Consider the following 22,454-nt stretch of genomic DNA (forward strand, 5'->3'; position numbering starts at 1 on the left):
ATTCATATGATTTAAAATTTTTTGTTTTAAATAAAGACTTACTCCAACGTGCGTTGGCGAAGCGTTCAACTTGGGGAAGTTAATTGGTCCCGGCCTGAGTTGCAACGTTGAAGGTTTACAAGGAGTAGGTGGTAATCGCCTTCCTTGTCCACGTCTCGAGCCCAACACTGGATGGCTATGCTGGACGCTGCTTTGATGGGCAGCCGAATGATGAACTGGAACCCCCACCACCGCCCCAGCTGCAAATCAAATCACAAAATATCCCACTGATTGATAACTTGATATATTCAAACATGCCACCGCATATCATCCAAAGAGAAATTCTATTTTGTGTTTTCCGGTTTTGTTTTGCTTGTTTGTGAATTGCAATTTGGACAAACAGGATAAATAACTTATTATTACCCTCTTCGTCCATAAATATCTTTCCTTTTTTGTTTTAAAAATGCGAACGAGCGTGTATCTAAGCTACCTATCATAGGTGGGCCATGCTGATGAGGCACAGGGTGACTTGGGCTTGGAGATCGAGATCTCTGGCATAAACTAGTCGTACCGTGCCCGGAGCTTTTTCTATGTGGAGGCCCGCGGCCGCCTCCACTTCCTCCTCCTCCACCCGAACCGCTTCCATACCGCCATCCGTATTGTTGCCCCCTCGAATCGATAACCGGCGATGGCGACCTCGCAGGGCTCGTCGATGCCGACCACGAACCTGCAACGTCCATGTGCCAAGCTGGAGGTTAGAATAACGCGACAGTGGCGTGGAAACACAACGGGGAAGACATTCAAATTTTTTTTTAAAACTACCTCTCGCGTGGCGTTTATGAGACTGCGATCGGTGGTGTTCGTGTTTCACTATTTCCACCACGTTCGAAACTGTATCCGAAAACCCTATGTCGTGGTGAAGATGAGTTGGGTAGCGCTTTCGCGGAGATGGGCTGCGTTGAAGAGATGGCGAATTACCCCTCCTACACATTAAAAAACATTTTTTATTCCAATTCAAAACATTCTTTTTTACTCACCTTAAACTGGGAGATCTCCGATGCTGGGTGTTGCTAAATCCAGGATGAAGATGCGATTGTTGTCCCTCAGCTATACTTTCGCAAGAAGCCCGTCGCGACCCAATATCTTGCAGCTCAACCTAACGATAATCACTAAATAATAACTTCATACAAAACTTAAAAATCGTTTTAATTTGTAGTTGAATGGGTTTTTTTGTAACATTAAATATAATCATTTTTTTGGTGTTATGAAGTGAATGATTGTTTTAATTTAAGTATTTACATCGATTGAAATTAAAAAATAAAATATAGTAGTCCCATTCATACTACTTTCGTGTTCAGTTGTAAAATATAGCAAAAAGCATGCACAAAACTGTTCATGCCAATGTGCTTTTTTCGTTAATAATCGCATAGCATAAAAAACGGTGGCTTTGGCGTAAAAACTAGCTACGTGATGCCTTATTTTTTTATTTACGCTTTTATTTAAGAATTAAAGAATATAAATTGGCTCTATAGCTACAGCTAAAGAATTTTATCGTAATAATTTTTATTTTAAATTGTTTAAGGGAAAATCAATTTTAATAAGTATATATTTTTTTAAATTGTGATTAATAAATACATAGGGTGAGTTAGAAAGAATTCGAAATCTATTAATCGCAGATAATAAACAACAAAACATGATTATTATTTCACTTTAGTAATTTGGGTTGGATACAGTTTGAGTTAATGAGTGTGGTTTCGGTTCCAATTTGCTGGATTGAGTGTAAATAAGTAAGGTTCAGTTTGAGTATGGTTCCAAAATGTTTAATCAAAAAGTTAAATTAAACCGATTTAGTTTCGGCGTAGATTTGCTGGCTTAAGTGTAGATGAATTAAACTTGGATTTCTCTCCTTTAGGTTTTTTTTCACTTAAACGCTAATATATATGTTGGCGATTGTATTAATCCAGACTGAAAGAAGAGTAAAGAAAAAAGATGAGCTTAGTAGAACACCAAACAATTAATTTGGGCATAAACGAGTATCCGAAGAACACTGATCAACCCAAAATTTGAAAAAAAAACTACGAAAATCAATTTGTTAAAGAAATAAGAAATAGCAGAAAAAATATTCCTTTCATATTTGTTATTAAAAATGATGAGAAATATGATGTAGTTGAAATTAAATTGATTAAAAATTCTGATCAACTTGAATTTTTCAAAAATACAAGAAAAAAATGCTGAGAGAGAAAATTTTCTTTTCGTATTTGCGGGTAAAGACGACGAGAATACGAGAAAGTTAAAATGAAATTGATAAGAAATTCTGATCAACCCAAAATTTGCAAAAATTAATGGAAAATTGACTTTTTAAAGAAACAGAAAGGCTTACATTGACTTGATATTGAGAACTGTCTTATATTTCGTCGAAAAGGTCATTTGTCTAAAATATCTAGGTCTATATGAGACTGCAAAATGCATTGCGTAATCACTTGAGAAATATCAAGAAGACAGATCTTGGTTTCCTAAACCTCGATCAATGAACAACATGGTCTACCCAACCACTATATAGATAGAACTAAAAGAAATTCAGGAACTACGTTGTTTACCAAACAATTCTATTTGATAAAATAGAAGAAACGTCACACGAAAAGCTAAGTAAAAGCTAGTAAAATGAAAATTGATTGGCAGAACTTGACTGGCAATAACAAATCCAAGGATTGTTCTCTATACTCTTGCTGAAGACCCTTGCTCTATCGTGCTATATCACTCCCCCCAGATACTAGAGAATTATACGAGATTCTAAAAGAACGAAAGCAAGATGTCGAATCTCCAAGTGGTACTTAAGTACTCCAATTACTACCTTTAGTGTATCTAGAAAGCAGTCTATGTGGTTTGAATACCCCACTCAATCTGTCAAGTTAGAATTTAGTTTTTCCTAGTCACTCTACAATCAGTTAAAACATCTATAAAAAACGACACAATTCGCACTGTAGGGTTTTTAGGTGTATTTAAACTTATTCATCCAGATGTGAGGTTAGAAGTTTAGTGAAAAGTGGTGTTATTAGGTGTTATATGGTTATTAGGTGTGATTATTACAGATCATTTTAAAAGGAAAGCTTTGAGCTTTAATTTAAAATAAGTCCCATTCCTTAATTTCAATAAATACGGCTCCCAGGAATTTTTAAATTAGCATCTTTTTTGACACTTTTAGGTTACACGAAAATGTAAGTTTTGTTTCAACATTTTTTTTCTCAATATTTTTCCAATCCAACCCAACAATTATTATACATCATTGTAAAGAGAAAGCTTTGAGCTTCAATTTAGAATAAGCCTCATTCATTAATTTTAATAAACACGGCTTCCAGGAATTTTTAAATTAGCATCTTTTTTGACACTTTTAAGTTATACGAAAATGTAAGTTTTATTTCAACTTTTTTTTTCTCAATATTTTTCCAATACAACCCAACAATTATTATACATCATTGTAAAGAGAAAGCTTTGAGCTTCAATTTAGAATAAGCCTCATTCATTAATTTTAATAAACACGGCTTCCAGGAATTTTTATATTAGCATCTTTTTTGACACTTTTAGGTTATACGAAAATGTAAGTTTTATTTCAACATTTTTTTTCTCAATATTTTTCCAATCCAACCCATCAATTATTATACATCATTGTAAAGAGAAAGCTTTAAGCTTTCATTTAAAATAAGTGTCGTTCCTTAATTTCAATAAATACGGCTTCCAGGAATTTTTAAATTAGCATCTTTTTTGACACTTTTAGGTTATACGAAAATGTAAGTTTTATTTCAACTTTTTTTTTTTCTCAATATTTTTCCAATCCAACCCCCCATCAATTATCATACATCATTGTAAAGAGAAAGCTTTGAGCTTTAATTTAGTATAAGCCTCATTCATTAATTTTAATAAACACGGGTTCCAGGAATTTTTAAATTAGCATCTTTTTCGACACTTTTAGGTTATACGAAAATGTAAGTTTTATTTCAACTTTTTTTTTCTCAATATTTTTCCGATACAACCCAACAATTATTATACATCATTTTAAAAAGAAAGCTTTGAGCTTTAATTTAAAACAACTTTCATTCCTTAATTTCAATAAATACGGCTTTCCAGGAATTTTTAAATTAGCATCTTTTTTGACACTTTTAGGTTATACGAAAACGTAATTTTTATTTCAACTTTTTTTTTAAATATATTTCCAATCCAACCCAACAATTATTATACATCACTTTAAAGAGAAAGCTTCGAGCTTTAATTTAAAATAAGTCTCATTCCTTAATTTCAATAAATACGGCTTCCAGGAATTTTTAAATTAGCATCTTTTTTGACACTTTTAGGTTATACGAAAATGTAAGTTTTATTTCAACTTTTTTTTTTTCTCAATATTTTTCCAATCCAACCCCCCATCAATTATCATACATCATTGTAAAGAGAAAGCTTTGAGCTTTAATTTAGTATAAGCCTCATTCATTAATTTTAATAAACACGGGTTCCAGGAATTTTTAAATTAGCATCTTTTTCGACACTTTTAGGTTATACGAAAATGTAAGTTTTATTTCAACTTTTTTTTTCTCAATATTTTTCCGATACAACCCAACAATTATTATACATCATTTTAAAAAGAAAGCTTTGAGCTTTAATTTAAAACAAGTTTCATTCCTTAATTTCAATAAATACGGCTTTCCAGGAATTTTTAAATTAGCATCTTTTTTGACACTTTTAGGTTATACGAAAATGTAAGTTTTGTTTCAACTTTTTTTTTCTCAATATTTTTCCAATCCAACCCATCAATTATTATACATCATTTTAAAAAGAAAGCTTCGAGCTTTAATTTAAAATAAGTCTCATTCCTTAACTTCAATAAATACGGCTTCCAGGAATTTTTAAATTAGCATCTTTTTCGACACTTTTAGGTTATACGAAAATGTAAGTTTTGTTTCAACTTTTTTTTTCTCAATATTTTTTCAATCCAACCCGACGATTATTATATATCATTCTAGAGAGAAAGCTTTGAGCTTTAATTTAAAATAAGTCTCATTCCTTAATTTCAATAAATACGGCTTCCAGGAATTTTTAAATTAGCATCTTTTTTGACACTTTTAGGTTATACGAAAATGTAAGTTTTATTTCAACATTTTTTTTCTTAATATTTTTCCAATCCAACCCATCAATTATTATACATCATTTTAAAGAGAAAGCTTTGAGCTTTAATTTAAAATAAGTCTCATTCATTAATTTCAATAAATACGGCTTCCAGGAATTTTTAAATTAGCATCTTTTTTGACACTTTTAGGTTATACGAAAATGTAAGTTTTATTTCAACATTTTTTTTCTCAATATTTTTCCAATCCAACCCATCAATTATTATACATCATTTTAAAAAGAAAGCTTCGAGCTTTAATTTAAAATAAGTTTCATTCCTTAATTTCAATAAATACGGCTTCCAGGAATTTTTAAATTAGCATCTTATTTGACAGTTTTAGGTTATACGAAAATGTAAGTTTTGTTTCAACTTTTTTTTTCTCAATATTTTTCCAATCCAACCCGACGATTATTATATATCATTCTAAAGAGAAAGCTTTGAGCTTTAATTTAAAATAAGTCTCATTCCTTAATTTCAATAACTACAGCTTCCAGGAATTTTTAAATTAGCATCTTTTTTGACACTTTTAAGTTATACAAAAATGTAAGTTTTATTTCAACTTTTTTTTTTTCAATATTTTTCCAATCCAACCCATCAATTATTATACATCATTTTAAAGAGAAAGCTTTGAGCTTTAATTTAAAATAAGTCTCATTCCTTAATTTCAATAAATACGGCTTCCAGGAATTTTTAAATTAGCATCTTTTTCGACACTTTTAGGTTATACGAAAATGTAAGTTTTATTTCAACTTTTTTTTTCTCAATATTTTTCCAATACAACCCAACAATTATTATACATCATTTTAAAAAGAAAGCTTTGAGCTTTAATTTAAAATAAGTCTCATTCCTTAATTTCAATAAATACGGCTTCCAGGAATTTTTAAATTAGCATCTTTTTTGATACTTTTAGGTTATACGAAAATGCTAGTTTTAACTCAATACTCTTTTTCTCAATATTTTTCTAATTCAACCCAACGATTATTATACATCGATTTAAAGAGAAAGCTTTAAGCTTCAAAATTTTGTAACTCTAACTTATAGATTTCCAATTATTTTTTACTCACCCTGTATAGTTTAATATTAATTAAGCTTATTTAAAAAAATCATTCCTAAAAAAGCATGCAGAAACCAAAACCTCTACTTTTAAACCCCAAAACCCCTAAGAAATATTAGTAAATGAAAATAATTAGTTAAAATTAGCATAAATGTATTATAAGAAAAATCTATTTAAGAAAATGTTATATAGATAAATAAAAAAGTACCGTGAATTAAAATGGCCGTTCTATTTTTTAAGTCGGGTTAAAAACCTACGTCCTAAAGTAGTACCTTCTATCGGCCCTTCTCTATTCTTAAATATTTTATTACATTAACTATTTGTAACTATTCCATCGGTCCGAAACTTCGAAAAACAGCTTCTTTCTCGTGATCGTTCGATATAAAAAAGAAAGAATGTTTAAACTGAGAGAGCCGCTAAGCCTAATTTCGCACACAATCAAAATTCATTTCTGCCCTAAACAATAACGATAGGATATATTTACAAAAAAATAAAACCATCAAAAACCTTTTTGGTGTTCACCTTTTTGTTCCTGCAACAACAAAAAAATTATATATATATATATACATTTTTTTTAAAAGAAAAATTTTGAATACCTCATCGATCTATTCCTTTTAGTGTTTCTTCTTGCAAGGGCAATAAGTGATTTTTCTTCTGGATGAAGACTGTGGACATCAGAATGTTCTTGGCCGGCCATAAGTGGGGCACCTTCTAAACTTATGGAACCGGCGCGACTTCCTCCCAAATGTTCGGCCATATCCAGGAGACAGTCAAAAAACGACGCTTTCTATCATCCAATACAACTTTAGGATTCACGAGACCGAAGAAGACTACGTCTATTTTTAACTTTTTTTTGCTTTTTTAAATAAAGAAGTTTGAAGGGGCACTTCTATTGATCATTTTAAGCAAAAAAAATAATCGATTTTAAACTCTTTTTGACTTTCAAAAACGGGAAATTCGATTTCCTCATAATAAATACAACACTGTTCTATTCAAGTTTTTAAAGAAATCTTTTTTTGTTTTGGTGCCCAACAAGAAGAAAATGTAAATAATATGTTACATAAAAGAGACAAAGAGAGAAATGCATTTTGCATGCAGTGGTAAGTCAGAAAGAGACGAAAAACGATGTACTTACAAGAAATTTACATTAAAAATTTTTTCTTAAATTAAATTCTAGTAAAGAATTTAATGAAAGAAGAAATTAAAGAGACATAAACAGGAACGTGGCTATAAGAAATTTGTATTATTAAAAAATGCCATGCACAAATTTCTACTGTACATTATTTAAAAAGTACTCTATCAACAATTTACTCGAGACAGACACAGGGTTAAGGATTTTCGAAAAAAATAACACAAGTAATTGTACTCTAAAAAGAAACTGGCTAAAAAAGTGTCTACTGTCAACTGACAGAACTGTACTATGAATGAGAACTATAAAAAATATTATTAAAAAAAATAAATAAAATAATCTATCATCCCGTCTATTTTGTTCTATGATAGAAATAAAAATTGTTTCAATTAAATTTGTTACTATCGAAAAAGTTAATAAGAAAAACTATGCAAAAATCAACAAGTTTCAAAAAAATAAATTAATCAAAAAAAATAATTAGAACAAAAATAAAAGTAATTAGTACGAGTTTAAAAGTGGGATAGAATTAATATACTACCACGTGATTGGCAGAAGGACTATTTCCAAATCCCTGAAATAAATATATAAAATGGTTAAGGGCACTAACGTCCTAAAAATACTGATTTAATTTAATTCTTTTTGAATAAAGTTGGTGAAACTGTATAAATACGTCAAAAGTGCGTGCGGAACCTTGCATGGACTATTAATTATAAACACATCTCATCTCAAGATAAAGATGATATACATAATAAGTCGGTTTGTTTCTTTTTTGGAGATACAAATTTTTTTTTTAAAGGAAAACATCGAGTTAACACCATTTAATGAGGCAGCAAATAGGTATACATGTCTCAATCTGGTTCTACACACGTAATAATAATAATAATAATAATGAGGAAATTGAGGTTTCTATTTTGGAAGAAAACATTAATTAAGATTTAATAATAAAATACGCTTTTTTTAAGTTGGGTTGGGTTAATTAATTTTATCTTTTGCAAAAATAATATTACATGATTTCCAGTTTCAATAATTGTATTTGAGATTCTAGAAATTGAGTAGGTGAATTTGTAGTAGCTGAAGCTTTAAAGATCAAGACAATCCCACAGGAAAAGACACCGCCACGAGGCTTCAAGAAGCAGAGAAGCTTTGAAACCTGAGCAACCCTGGTAGAAATGGGGTAGCTAACCCGTGTGGAGCATGACTACGAAATATGGAACATGAGAATAAGATACAACCTAATGGAGATACATATTCCTACATGGGATCATCCATAAGATGATGTGTGTTTCACCAGATCGTTACGGAGCAAGTCAAATAGATCTTATCTTAATAAATAAAAAAGCAGCTACTAACGTCTTAGATGGTCTGGTTCAAATTCGGTGTCCGAATAGGCTATCTCGGAAACTATTAGAGTTAGAAAAAAAGTAGCTTACATGTCATGATCTCGTTTTTCGAGAAACTGCTAATGTCAAAAACCTCAAAGCACTACAGTTTCCTGTAAATTACGGTACTATAACTAAAAATTTGTATAAAATTTATTTTACTTTCTAATATGTAACATTCTAACATGTTAAACTTTTCGTGATTCATCTTAAAAAACAGGATTTTTAATTTGACGATTAAATTTGATGATTTATGAGCGCCATCTATCAATAATTTATTAAGTCATTTAATAATAATATTAAATATTTAAAAAATTTAAAATAATGCAATCTATTCCAACTTTTGTGTTAAACAAATACAAACTAAATAGTTCAACAAATGTATTTGTTTCAAATATCAGAAATATGTTTTTTCATTTTTAGTTATAATTTACAGGAAACTGTAAAATTTAGTAATCAATTTCTTTGACGACACTAAAAAAAAAGTTTGTCCACGACTACCTTATAATATATACCTTATGAATAAGTTTTCTAAAACAAAAGGGCATTCACTGGTAACCAACTTGACCATAGAAAATAGCTTCGTAGAAATGCATCATATGACATGTGAGATTGAATCTGACGAGCTTCCAACAACTTATAACGTTAGCTGAATCAAAGCTATAATGTTAATTATAATCTAATTATTTAATCATACCATTATTACTTTATTATACTCTTACCGAAAAAACACTTTAAAATGACGTTTTCATCTGTCATTCTGAACAAACTTCAACTTTATAATTTTAAAAGTTGAAGTTAGCGGCAAATTTAAAAACAACACGAATTGGAATCTATACTTTTTAAATTAAAAGAATGATACTGGTAATAATTGTTATCGCAATCTCTCATCATTTCCACTATTAATAATAAAATTGTTAGTTTAATTAAATTATGTCAGTATAGACGCTAATGCCATCTTACGGTGGGATTTCGACATACAATCAGTCAATTTAATTCAATTTTTTAGGAGTTTCTAAATGTTTGACATTAAAAAAACTTAAACAAATTCTTTTTTTCGTATGATTTAAGCATAAATTAATTAATTTTCGTAAAGAAACCAATTTTCGTTTTATAAAATTGACAAATTGTTGTGAAGTTGGTTACAGTTAGTAACATTGAATTTGTGTCACGTTGACGTTTAAACTTTATTCAAAATTTTATTTAAAAAGTAAATTTATGGAATCAATTTCAATAGTCGTGGACAAAATATAGTATTCTACTCGCATATAATGAGCTATTATTCACTCAGGTTAATTATGCCTGATTAACCTTCGTGAATAATAACCCTCATTATATGCTCATATAATAATATACTATTATTTTTAGCTTTATTCTAAAACAATAAGGAATAGCAATACAAGCACAATAGAAATAAGAAATAGGTATAGTTCGTTTTTTTTTTTTCTATAATACTTGTTAATGTAAATTATTTAGGGTTTCTGTTGGTATTATCTAGGACCCTTATAAAATTTATGTTGTTTTCATGATTTTTAGTAACATTGTCAGTAACTAATTAGTTGAGGTTAAAATACTAATAAATTTTTAGATAAATACGATTTTGACGAAGTACATATTTGTTATAAAAACGTGCTACAAAGTAATTAAATAGAATAAAATACCTTTTCTAGGTAAGTAAATGGCAAATAAACACCCCACAACACTTTTTATGCACCTTTTCCTTTTTGAATAACGAAAGCTCAAACGTCAATGTGACATATTTACTTCAAAACATGATCAAACAAAACTCCCTGTTAATTTTGCCAACTTTACAACAATTTGATAGGTATTATAGAAAAAAAATGAACTATACCTGTCAATCAGTGGTTGTTTCCATTTAAAAAAACGAAAAATTTGCGTATGTGGTGGTGGTGGGGGTAATCAGAAAGTCAGACATGTTAGATGTACCGACCTGAACTTAGCTATAGTTTCAAGTCTCTATTGTACCTACAATTATAACCTCACAATTCTCATAAACATATTGTTATTTTTATTAAAATTTGATTTTTGTTGAAAGTTTTCGAATTCTTTTCGTTTCACACATGTTTTTATAATTTGGTAGGTTGGACGATTATTTACAATAGTCCATAAAATGTTTCTGGTTACTTGACTTGGAATTAACAATTAAAGACCTCGGTGTAAGGGGACAACTCCTTGTCTTGATAAATGGAGCTACTCCCTTCTTACACAGAGGTCTTCAATTGAAGTTCAAGTAAAGTTTATTATTAAGGACTGTTCAGTTTTTTTTAATAAACTTACAATTATTTATAAGCAAAGGTTAACGTGATCAATCAGAATTGCTTTAAATATTTTCTTCTTAGTTTATGTTAATTATAAGGGTTATGGCTAAAAATTATTAAGTTCTTTTAAAATATCATATATAATTAATAATTATTTATCAATAAAAAATTAATGTTTTGTTTTGGTTATTATTTTCTGTCTTTCCAGTTTATAATAATGTAAATTCTTGCATAACTATATATAAGAATTTCGAATTTCCCGCTAAGTTGGTACATCTAACATGGCGACCTTTATGGCTTCATTTTAGGCGTGGTGGGGACAACAGCATACGCACTCTAGATTATATATAAGACCTCAATGGTCCATATAATGTCTTAGTTATTGAACCACCTTGTACAATAGAAGAGCTGCGGCTTGGACCACCTGTTAGTCCAAGTCAAATGCAGATGGAGAATCTCAAAATACAATATTAAGCATCAAAATTTGGCATCTTCCGTCGTTCTGACCTATTACAAGACATCCTTGTATAATTGACAATGCCAAGGGTGTTGGTGTTTCAGTTTGAAAGTGTCTCATTTTTATGAAGGCTCTTTGTATGCTGAGTATCAATTTTCTCCATTTTCCAGCACTACATCAGAACCGCTTGTATTAAAGTTCTAAAAACCTTTGAACTGGTATCATTATTGCAGTTGCAAATCTAGGATTGTAATATTTCGAAAAGAGTATGTAAGGATTGCATAGAAAAAAACTGAAGTAGAGAACTACTAGACCCACTTTTGACACTAAATTGGATTGGGTGGGCACAAATTCCCGAATTATTAAAAGAAAATCTAAGATCAATTCAACCTGTTGAATAAGAAAGAATTTTAGAACATGTGGAAGAGAAGTTGATTTTTGAGAACTTGATATTTTGAACCCAACCCGAACTAAAAATTTATAACTTAACAATCCAAAATAGAAATCTTTTCTTTAAGCCATCACTACAATAATTTTATTTTCTATAAGAAATTTTTTTAAAATCACTAATAAACATAGTGATGACTTTAGATACCAAGAATGTTAGTGAAAAATATTAATTTTTTTCTTATAAATTGATTTTTGAAAATGGTATAAATTCCACCAACACCCCAAAGATATCCAAAATAGAAAATAATCAAAAAGATGGGAAAAAAAATCAATTAAAAAAGTAAACTTAAATAAACAGTGGCACAGCTAAAAACACTGATCCACTACAACGATGACACCGACTATGCAAGGAGGGCTTCTAAATCTAGTTTCTTTTTCTTTAAACACTTGTTGTTTGTCGGAATTGTGTTTAAATTAATGTTGTAGTACGTTTTAAATGTGATAGTAAAGAAAAATAAATTTGTTTCTTGATGTACTTTCAATGAATTAAAAAAGAGAGCGTACCGGCACTGAAGACTCCATTTGTCCAAATCTAGTACTTCTCCAACTTTCCAAGATTAACAATCCAGCGTAAATTTTTCCAACAGTCATTTTCGTCATGTTTAATTGTTCCGTTGGGGGTACCAAAAGATCCACCATGTGTTTTGCTTGAAGAGGCCAAATATTCTTTATTGTTTCTCTTAGTTCATCATCAGCTTGGTCCATTTCATTCGCTAAAAAAATTTATAAAAATAAAATTATTAAAACAAATTAAATTGATTAACCTGGTCTCATTTTAATATTTAAATTTTCGCGAATTAAAGCAAATAAAGTTGTGGTAAAGTTAACTTTTCCTTCTTCATCAACAGGCATATTCATCCGAATTAATTTTTTATAAGCCAATCGATTTGGGCATTTATTTCCAAATCCTAAAGGTGGATCCATATTTTTTAGCATATCATACATTTCTTGGTAAAGAATTTTTCCTCTAAAAAAACATCAATAAATAAATATTAATGTTATTTATACTCAGTGGCATAAAAACGCAACACCTAAAATGATGACCTACAGATATATTGGCAAAGGCAAGTTTGAAACTGGTTATCATTTTAGGTGAAGCATTTTTTATGCCACTGAGTGTAGAATTAAATTTATTAATACGTTGCGTTTGGATCGTATTCTGCCCAAATTCGAACGAATTCATCTAAATGATGAGCACCGAGAATTGAGGAATCCCTCGTTAAATAATCAAAATTATCCATGATGACGGCAACGAAAAGATTTAACATTAAAAACGAACAGAAAAAAATGAACGAAACGAAATAGGCGTAAGCTAAATTTGAACCGCAACTATTTTCGGTTTTTTTATTAGCTAATTCATCGCATGGTTGTCCCTCGATGCATGATAACATAATATTTGGCCAAGCTTCGCCAGTTGCACATCTAAATGAAATTGAATTAATAAATTAATTTGTGTTGTAAAAATTAAAAATTTAATTTACCGAAAAAGCAACATAAGACCTTGAATAAAGTTTCTAAAATTGTTATGGCGATTAATTGATTCCGATGGATTTTCTTGGATGTTACCAAAAACCTTAAATTACATCATTTTAAAGAAAAATTTGTTTAATTTGATTTGGGTTATAACTTACTTGCATACCAATGATGGCATAAATAAAAAATAGCATAGCTATTAATAAACAGACATACGGTAAAGCTTTGAAGCTCTGAACGAACGTCCAAAGTAAAATTCTGATGGTGTAACCCTGTCTGAGGAGTTTAATCAGTCTGGCGGCGCGGAACAGTCTCAAAAATCCTACGTTGATGAAGTTTTCCTGAAAACACGGAAACTCAACATTTAAAAAGGCCCGAAAATTTATTCCAATTTCAACTAGGTTTGTTTCTTTCAAAAATAGTCTAGATGCTGTTTGCTAAATATAAAAAGATTAATTAATCAATAAAAATTAATAATAAATAGTCAAATTCATATCCTGGATTTAAAAAAAAATAAATAATAAAATTAATCACTAAAGTTATCTAAAAAATAATAAAATACGAGCGATTCGGTTATCAGGTAATCAGTTTCTATACAAAGTACCTAAAAAAAAAACATTTTATGTAGGTAAAAAAATGTATTGGGTAAAAATCTAAATTGTTTTTTTTTTACTAAATTATTTAACTAAAATAGTTTTAACTAAGTAGCTAAACGTGGATAAGTTTATTATAAGAGAAAAAATTACGTCCTCGTATTTTACTTACCACGTTCTGTATTGGCGCTATTTTTATTTATTTTTTTTTAGTTCAGACGCAGTCAGCATGCTCATGTTGTCTTAAAAATCATTTGTCCATTAGTCACATGCAGCGAAACTAAAATATTTGTGTGACTGTGTTTTTATAACATGCATGTGACTTGAGTTTATGGGCTCATCTTTTGGTACTAGTGCAAACATTAATTTGGTGAGAAACACAATTAATAATCAAAATTTTTTAACTTAAACACTTTAATTCCTATTTTTGGGTTTATTAATATTTAAAAAAATATAAACATTAAAAACATATTAGATGATTGCAATTAAATCTGCATGGTGTGGATATTTTTGGCAATACACTTCTTATATTATTGATTTGTCTAAATCTTTCCAAGCATTTCCAAAAGATTTCTAAAGACTCCACAAGATATTCTAAAAATACTGAATCATTAGGTATTGATATCAGCTAAACGATTGCATACTCTAAAAAACTTTTAAAACAAAAGCTGTAGCAAATTTAATTCTTAACATTCATTATGATAGATAATGAAGAAACGTTCAAAATGAGTCCAAACTCGACATATCTAAGTGTTACAACCCCCAAGATATCTTTGTTTTTATAAAATCAAGATGGCCGAAAACAAAACACTAATTATTTGTGTCATTTATACTTTTAAAACTGAATGTTATGGTAAATATGGGATGTGGCGCATCACATCAGGTTACAATTTTCTGATTTTGACGAAAATCTTAGTTTTTTTTTAATGAAATTAAATATTTATGGAATTAAAGATTGCCGAAAGGAAGTAATTCCTAAATATTAGTGAAGATAATTAATTTTGATGGTAATAATCGGGAATCCGAACATATTACAAAAATATTTTTAGAACTAAAGTTGTAGCAAATTTTATTGTTAACAATATTGCTCTCTTGCACTTTTGCTCTTAGATACGTCAATATTGAGGTAGATACAAAAATATGAAAATTTGATGAATTTGTTGCTCTTTGAAGTTACTAAAGGTAACACCTGGGAATCGCAGTGTGTTATAAAAAAACTTTTAGAACAAAAGTTGTAGCAAATTTTATTGTTAACAATATTGCTCTCTTGCACTTTTGTTCTTAGATACGTCAATATCGAGGTAGATACAAAAATATGAAAATTTGATGAATTTGTTGCTCTTTCAAGCTATTATAGGTAACACTTGGGAATCGGAGCATGCTCTAAAAAAACTTTTATAACAAAAATTGTTGCAAATTTTATTGTTAACAATATTGCTGTCTTTTATTTTTGCTCTAAAATGGGTCAATAGCGAAAAAAATATGAAAATTTGATGAATTTAACTTTTTTTTATTGTTAATGGTAACACTCGTGAAACAAAATATTTCACAAAAAAATTTTTGGAATGAAAGTTGTAGCTACTTTTATTCGTAGCAATAATGCTCCTTTTTCACTTGTGCTCTCAGATGCCTAAACATCGAGAAAAGTGCGAAAATATGAAAATTTACTGAATTCGTAGTTTCACAAGATGTTAATGATAACAGTTGCTAAACGGAGCATGTTACAAAAAAAATTTTACAACAAAAGCTGTAGCAAATTTTATTCTTAACAATATTGCTCTCTTTTACTTTTGCTCTAAAATGGGTCAATAGCGAAAAAAATATGAAAATTTGATGAATTTAAGTTTTTTTTGTTGTTAATGGTAACACTCGTGAAACAAAACATTTTACAAAAAAAATTTTGGAATAAAAGTTGTAGCTACTTTAATTCGTAGCAATAATGCTCCTTTTCACTTTTGCTCTCAGATGCATAAATATCGAGAAAAGTGCGAAAATATGAAAATTTGCTGAATTCGTAGTTTCACAAAATGTTAATGATAACACTCGCTAAACAGAGTATGTTACAAAAAAACTTTTAGAACAGAAGCTGTAGCAAATTTTATTCTTAACAATATTGCTCTCTTTTACTTTTGCTCTAAAATGGGTCAATAGCGAAAAAAAATACGAATATTTGATGAATTTTACTTTTTTTTTTGTTGTTAATGGTAACACTCGTGAAACAAAACATTTTACAAAAAAATTTTTTGAATGAAAGTTCTTGCTACTTTTATTCGTAGCAATAATGCTCCTTTTCACTTTTGCTCTCAGACGCATAAATATCGAGAAAAGTACGAAAATATGAAAATTTGCTGAATTCGTAGTTTCACAAAATGTTAATGGTAACACTCGCTAAACGGAGCATGTTACAAAAAAACTTTTCCAACAAAAGCTGTAGCAAATTTTATTCTTAACAATATTGCTCTCTTTTACTTTTGCTCTAAAATGGGTCAATAGCGAAAAAAATACGAAAATTTGATGAATTTAACTTTTTTTTTGTTGTTAATAGTAGCACTCGTGAAACAAAACATTTTACAAAAAAATTTTGGAATGAAAGTTGTTGCTACTTTTATTAGAAGCAATAATGCTCCTTTTCACTTTTGCTCTCAGATGCATAAATATCGAGAAAAGTGCGAAAATATGAAAATTTACTGAATTCGTAGTTTCACAAGATGTTAATGATAACAGTTGCTAAACGGAGCATGTTACAAAAAAAATTTTACAACAAAAGCTGTAGCAAATTTTATTCTTAACAACATTGCTCTGTTTTACTTTTGCTCTAAAATGGGTCAATAGCGAAAAAAATACGAAAATTTGATGAATTTAACTTTTTTTTTGTTGTTAATGGTAACACTCGTGAAACAAAACATTTTATAAAAAAATTTTTGGAATGAAAGTTATTGCTACTTTTATTCGTAGCAATAATGCTCCTTTTCACTTTTGCTCTCAGATGCATAAATATCGAGAAAAGTGCGAAAATATGACAATTTGCTGAATTCGTAGTTTCACAAAATGTTAATGCTAACACTCGCTAAACGGAGCATGTTACAAAAAAACTTTTCCAACAAAAGCTGTAGCAAATTTTATTCTTAACAACATTGCTCTCTTTTACTTTTGCTCTAAAATGGGTCAATAGCGAAAAAAATATGAAAATTTGAAGAATTTAAGCTTTTTTTTGTTGTTAATGGTAACACTCGTGAAACAAAACATTTCACAAAAAAATTTTTGGAATGAAAGTTGTAGCTACTTTTATTCGTAGCAATAATGCTCCTTTTCACTTTTGCTCTCAGATGCATAAATATCGAGAAAAGTGCGAAAATATGAAAATTTACTGAATTCGTAGTTTCACAAAATGTTAATGATAACACTCGCTAAACGGAGCATGTTACAAAAAAACTTTTCCAACAAAAGCTGTAGCAAATTTTATTCTTAACAACATTGCTCTCTCTTAGTTTTGCTCTAAAATGGGTCAATAGCGAAAAAAATACGAAAATTTGATGAATTTAACTTTTTTTTTTGTTGTTAATGGTAACACTCGTGAAACAAAACATTTCATAAAAAAATTTTTGGAACGAAAATTGTAGCTACTTTTATTCGTAACAATAATGCTCCTTTTCACTATTGCTCTCACAAGGGAAGTATCAGAACTGTCCCTCACCGATTTTGTTGAAATTTGGTACAGCGATAGTATGGCCAAAAATAAGGTTTACGTATTTTTTTATACGTGCTAATAAAGCCCCTGGGGCGAGTTATAAGGGTTGGAAATTGGGGCAAAATATATATATTCGCTTATAGGCTGAAAACGAAAATAGCTATCGAAATGTGGTAAATGTAAACTGATATTCATTTTCAAAGAGCTTTCCATTGATATATCACACATATATCTGAGGGCTTCAGGGTGTAAACTACCCCTAGTTTTTTGGAATATTTTAAAAACTACACTGTCGATTTTGGCGATATTATATGTCCTTATAGTACGTTTAAAAATATTAATGACGTGTTTTTTCTCATTTGTCTCTGACCATCCCCTGCAAAATTACGGGGTATGATAGATAACCCCTTTCCTTAAGAATAATGTGATAAACTGTTGCACTTTTGAACAATATTTTGAAGAAAACCATAAATTAGTTGTAAATTAAGATTTACGCAGTAAAATAAACCCTATACGACATTAAGGAGTGGCTGGGGTTGGTACCCCTAACCACCCCAAAAATTAAATTTTTTTGCGAAAATTTTGTCGATTTTGGTTCAATTTCCTACTATGATTTTTTTATACGTTAGGTAGTACTATTGTAAGAACTTACAAGGGTTAGAAGTTTGGGGTAGAAAATATATTTTCTCTAATAACTTTCATACTCCTACAGGAAATTGTTTTTTATCCTCATTCTATTTAAATAACACAAAAGTTAGGATAATTATATAAATATTTATTAATAATGAGTTAAAAAGTAACTGACGAAAGAATTGTTGACTATCACAGATTGTATTCTACGTTATTAATTTAATTTCTTTTTTTTACGTTTTTTATTCAATATATTGTTGGCAATAATGAAAATCATGGAAAAAAATTTTTAAACACAACGATTGTTTACACCATGCACAAGTGATAACAGCTATATCATCACAGATATCGCACGTAGGTTTTTCATTGGAAAAGCAAACCACCACAGGATTTTCAAACTGTTCTGGTCTCTCCTCTATATTTCCAGATGCAAACCAGGCGTATTTAAAAACATTAATAAATTGTGGGGAAGACAACTGGTTATGCGTTAAGGATTGCAATTTTAAAATATTATCTCGCTGATGCAAATTGACATCGTACTGGTAGAGAATAATTTGATCAGAAAATTTTCTAACGAAATTTTTCCATATTCTAAAGCCAAATACATCCAGGGGTTGTATTGTTGAATCCAGGGACAAATATTTAAACTTAACATCCGATGGAGTTACTTCACTAATAATTTCAGGGCAGTGGTCACTCCAAGAGTCCAGTAATAGTAATGATTTGGGTCCGGTGTTTGGGAAATAGACATTTTGTAGCCAATTTTTCATATGAGCAGAAGTCAGTTTACCAGACTTTGATGCCAAAACGAATATGTTATCTGGTTTGAACATTATATTTATTACCCTCAAATTTAACACAACTGATAGAAACAATGATTAAAATAAATTAAATAAAAATAAATTAAAAAAAAACTAAATTAACAATGTAGAATACAATTTGTGATACTTAACCATTTTTTTCAATTGCTTTTTAACTCATTATGAATAAATATTTATATAATTATCCTAACTTTTGTGTTATTTAAATAGAATAAGGATAAAAAAGCTTTTTCTGTAGGAGTATGAAAGTTATTAGCGAAAGTATATTTTCTACCCCAAACTTCTAACCCTTGTAAGTTCTTACAATAGTACTACTTAACGTATAAAAAAATTATCGTGGTAAATTGCACCAAAATCGACAAACAATTTTTGCAAAAAAATTTAATTTTTGGGGTGGTTAGGGGTACCAACCCCAGCCACCCCTTAATGTCGTATAGGGTTTATTTTACTGCGTAAATCTTAATTTACAACTAATTTATGGCTTTCTTCAAAATATTGTTCAAAAGTGTAACAGTTTATGACATTATTCTTAAGGAAAGGGGTTATCTATCATACCCCGTAATTTTGTAGGGGATGGTCAAAGGCAAATAAGAAAAAACACGTCATTAATATTTTTAAACGTACTATAAGGACACATAATCTTGCCAAAATCGACAGGGTAGTTTTTAAAATATTCCAAAAAACTAGGGGTAGTTTACCCCCTGAAGCCCTCAGATATATGTGTGATATATCAATGGAAAGCTCTTTGAAAATGAATATCAGTTTACATTTACCATATTTCGATAGCTATTATTTTTGGCCATACTATCGCTGTACCAAATTTCAACAAAATCGGTGAGGGACAGTTCTGATACTTCCCTTGTCAGATGCATAAATATCGAGAAAAGTGCGAAAATATGAAAGTTTACTGAATTCGTAGTTTCACAAGATGTTAATGATAACACTTGCTAAACGGAGCATGTTACAAAAAAATTTTAAGAACAAAAGCTGTAGCAAATTTTATTCTTAACAATATTGCTCTCTCTTAGTTTTGCTCTAAAATGGGTCAATAGCGAAAAAAATATGAAAATTTGATGAATTTAAACAAAATTTTTGGAATAAAAGTTGTAGCTACTTTTTTACTCTCAGTCGCCTTTAATATTGTTCATGATACTTGGGGTGGCGAGACGAGATTTTTTATATCACGAACAATACTTGGGCAGCCGACGTCTACGAAACAATCAAGGTAAGAAATTTATTCGCTGTATCTATCACATTTGATACTCAATTGCTTTTTAGAATATGGCAAGTAATAGCATATTAAATATGGAGCAACTTTCCTTCTACAACATTTTATCAAATCTCCAACAATAATCAAGATATCTGCTGTGACAGCTAAAATCAAACACACTGTAATAGAAAAATAATAGCCATTTAAAATCGTTGAGTAAAAGTGGAGTATTCGAAGTTATTCGGAGTAATTGGAAGTTAAGCGAAAGATTCATCGCTAGATAAGCTATTCGTAGTCAATGTTTTCAGGAATTGAGACTCATTTAAATCATTAAGTATTAATATCAGGTAATAGACGATGAGAGTCAATAACGCAATAAGATAAAAACACGGTGAAGTATGCAGAAAACTATTTAACTCAATAAGTTAAAAAATTACCGGTTTCGAAAAACTTTTTTCATCTTCAGGTGTCTTAATGATCCAAAATCGATCATTTTACATTAAAATACTATAGATTATTATGTACATCCTTAAAAACATTATATAAATCATAAATTTGAAGATTTAGAGAAAAATGTAATGTTAAGAGCCCAATTAGTTTCTAATAAAACGTGTTAAAAATGTGATATGTGATAGTGCTAAAAATCGAGCAAAAAAAATCAAAATAAAATAGCTTCACCTAATAATTCTTTTAATTCTGCCTTCACGATTGTCAACGGACAAAAATTGATACTAAGGGGCCAAATATTTTTTATATACACACTATATCATGCAATTTAAAAATAAAGTGACCAAATTTTTTTGCTACTACAACCTCAAACTTAAAACAATTTCTTCGATTTAATTTTAAAATCTCATTTATTTTCTTGCGGAAGAAATTTTTTTAATCGAGGTAATTAACTAAGTTTGCAGTGTGAGAAATACTTACTCTTTCCTTGGAAACGTTAGCCGCTCTTTCCTTTTAATCGATCAAATACAAATCAAAAACAGAAGAAACGGTTATAAAAAACGAAAAAAGAGTCGTGTTATTTTGTGTTGAGATAAAAAAACTTAACCATTAATCACGATTAATTACAATTAATTTAAAAAATGGCGAAATAGTAAAGCCATTTTTTTTTTATTGTTAATTTTAATTAAATATAAAGAAAGACTTACGCCAAATTCGACGACCAAAGCATCCACGATACTTCCAATCACCGTGACGAAATCAAAAATGTTCCAAGGTTCTTTGAAGAAATTCTGCAACATAATCAAATTAATCAGCAAAAATTCAAAAAAAGATTTAAACATCCAACGAATTTTATCTAACTACGTGAAGAAGTGAGGGAAATTGGAAAAACATGCTAATTATTACTTTATATATATTATAATGCAAGAAGAAAAAGGGACTTAAGATTAGGATTGTGTCAAAGCAGTGTTAAAAGCACATCGAATAATGTATTTTTCCTGAAATCGGCAATTTTATATATATAATTTTATATTAAAATTTGATTTGGGTGCTGATTACAGAAAAAAAAATGTACACACAAAAATATGCAAAGACATTACAGATACATTTAGACATTTAATCTTTTTTTTACCTTAATACCGAATGCGATGAGTTTCAACACGGTTTCGCAGAGGAAGAGAAACGTGAACAATATGTTCATTGCCGCCAAGACGTCGGACAAAAATGGCGGTGACTCATGATACTACAAACAACTTACAAGATTGTAGCTGCAGCTCTAAAAAGCGCGTGCCTACCTTTTCATTTTTATTTAGGTATTTTTTTTTTATTTTCTTTTATATTGTATTTTTTCTTTTACGAGAAACAAAAAGTCGACAACGTTTTCTTTTCTTTGTCTTCGAACGGTGGCTTTATGTTTTTCTTGTACTTTGATAGTGTCGTGGGTCTGTGAGGTGAGTTATTTGCGCTCTAAAGCACGTGGTGATTTAGGTGTTTTTTGAAATTTATTATTTTTTTCTTTTTTGGAAAACTAAACAATGTGAAGTGTTGAGGTGCTAAATTCTAAAAAATCGTGACCCGCATGCAATTTTTGCAACTAGTTTTGCCATGCAACATGCAGCTTTTTTTGAAAAAAATTACAAGAAATTAAGAGAAGAAAAAATTTTGTTTGAGGGACTTTTTAGGAAAAAGGAGTTTTATGAGGTATATAAATTA

General features: G+C 29.6%; 1 protein-coding gene across 5 annotated transcripts in view; it reads right to left on the minus strand.

Moving 5' to 3' along the window:
* The window catches only part of LOC111419830 (calcium voltage-gated channel subunit cacophony), a 147,420-nt gene that overhangs the window by 12,504 nt on the left and 112,462 nt on the right, over positions 1 to 22,454 (minus strand). For 2 of the 5 annotated variants that reach the window (XM_071199452.1, XM_071199455.1), the window contains 13 exons: positions 21,874 to 21,984; positions 21,449 to 21,532; positions 21,222 to 21,251; positions 13,511 to 13,693; positions 13,361 to 13,452; positions 13,020 to 13,301; positions 12,644 to 12,846; positions 12,384 to 12,592; positions 7,853 to 7,885; positions 1,017 to 1,135; positions 802 to 962; positions 470 to 727; positions 43 to 239 (listed from right to left, as the gene is read on the minus strand). In XM_071199452.1, the coding sequence (XP_071055553.1) occupies positions 43 to 239; positions 470 to 727; positions 802 to 962; positions 1,017 to 1,135; positions 7,853 to 7,885; positions 12,384 to 12,592; positions 12,644 to 12,846; positions 13,020 to 13,301; positions 13,361 to 13,452; positions 13,511 to 13,693; positions 21,222 to 21,251; positions 21,449 to 21,532; positions 21,874 to 21,984 (1,962 nt within the window). The remainder of the gene's footprint in view (positions 1 to 42; positions 240 to 469; positions 728 to 801; positions 963 to 1,016; positions 1,136 to 7,852; positions 7,886 to 12,383; positions 12,593 to 12,643; positions 12,847 to 13,019; positions 13,302 to 13,360; positions 13,453 to 13,510; positions 13,694 to 21,221; positions 21,252 to 21,448; positions 21,533 to 21,873; positions 21,985 to 22,454) is intronic. The other 3 variants (XM_071199453.1, XM_071199456.1, XM_071199454.1) reach the window with 3 other exon arrangements.

Source organism: Onthophagus taurus, chromosome 10, assembly GCF_036711975.1.
Source record: "Onthophagus taurus isolate NC chromosome 10, IU_Otau_3.0, whole genome shotgun sequence".
NCBI classification, from domain to species: domain Eukaryota; kingdom Metazoa; phylum Arthropoda; class Insecta; order Coleoptera; family Scarabaeidae; genus Onthophagus; species Onthophagus taurus.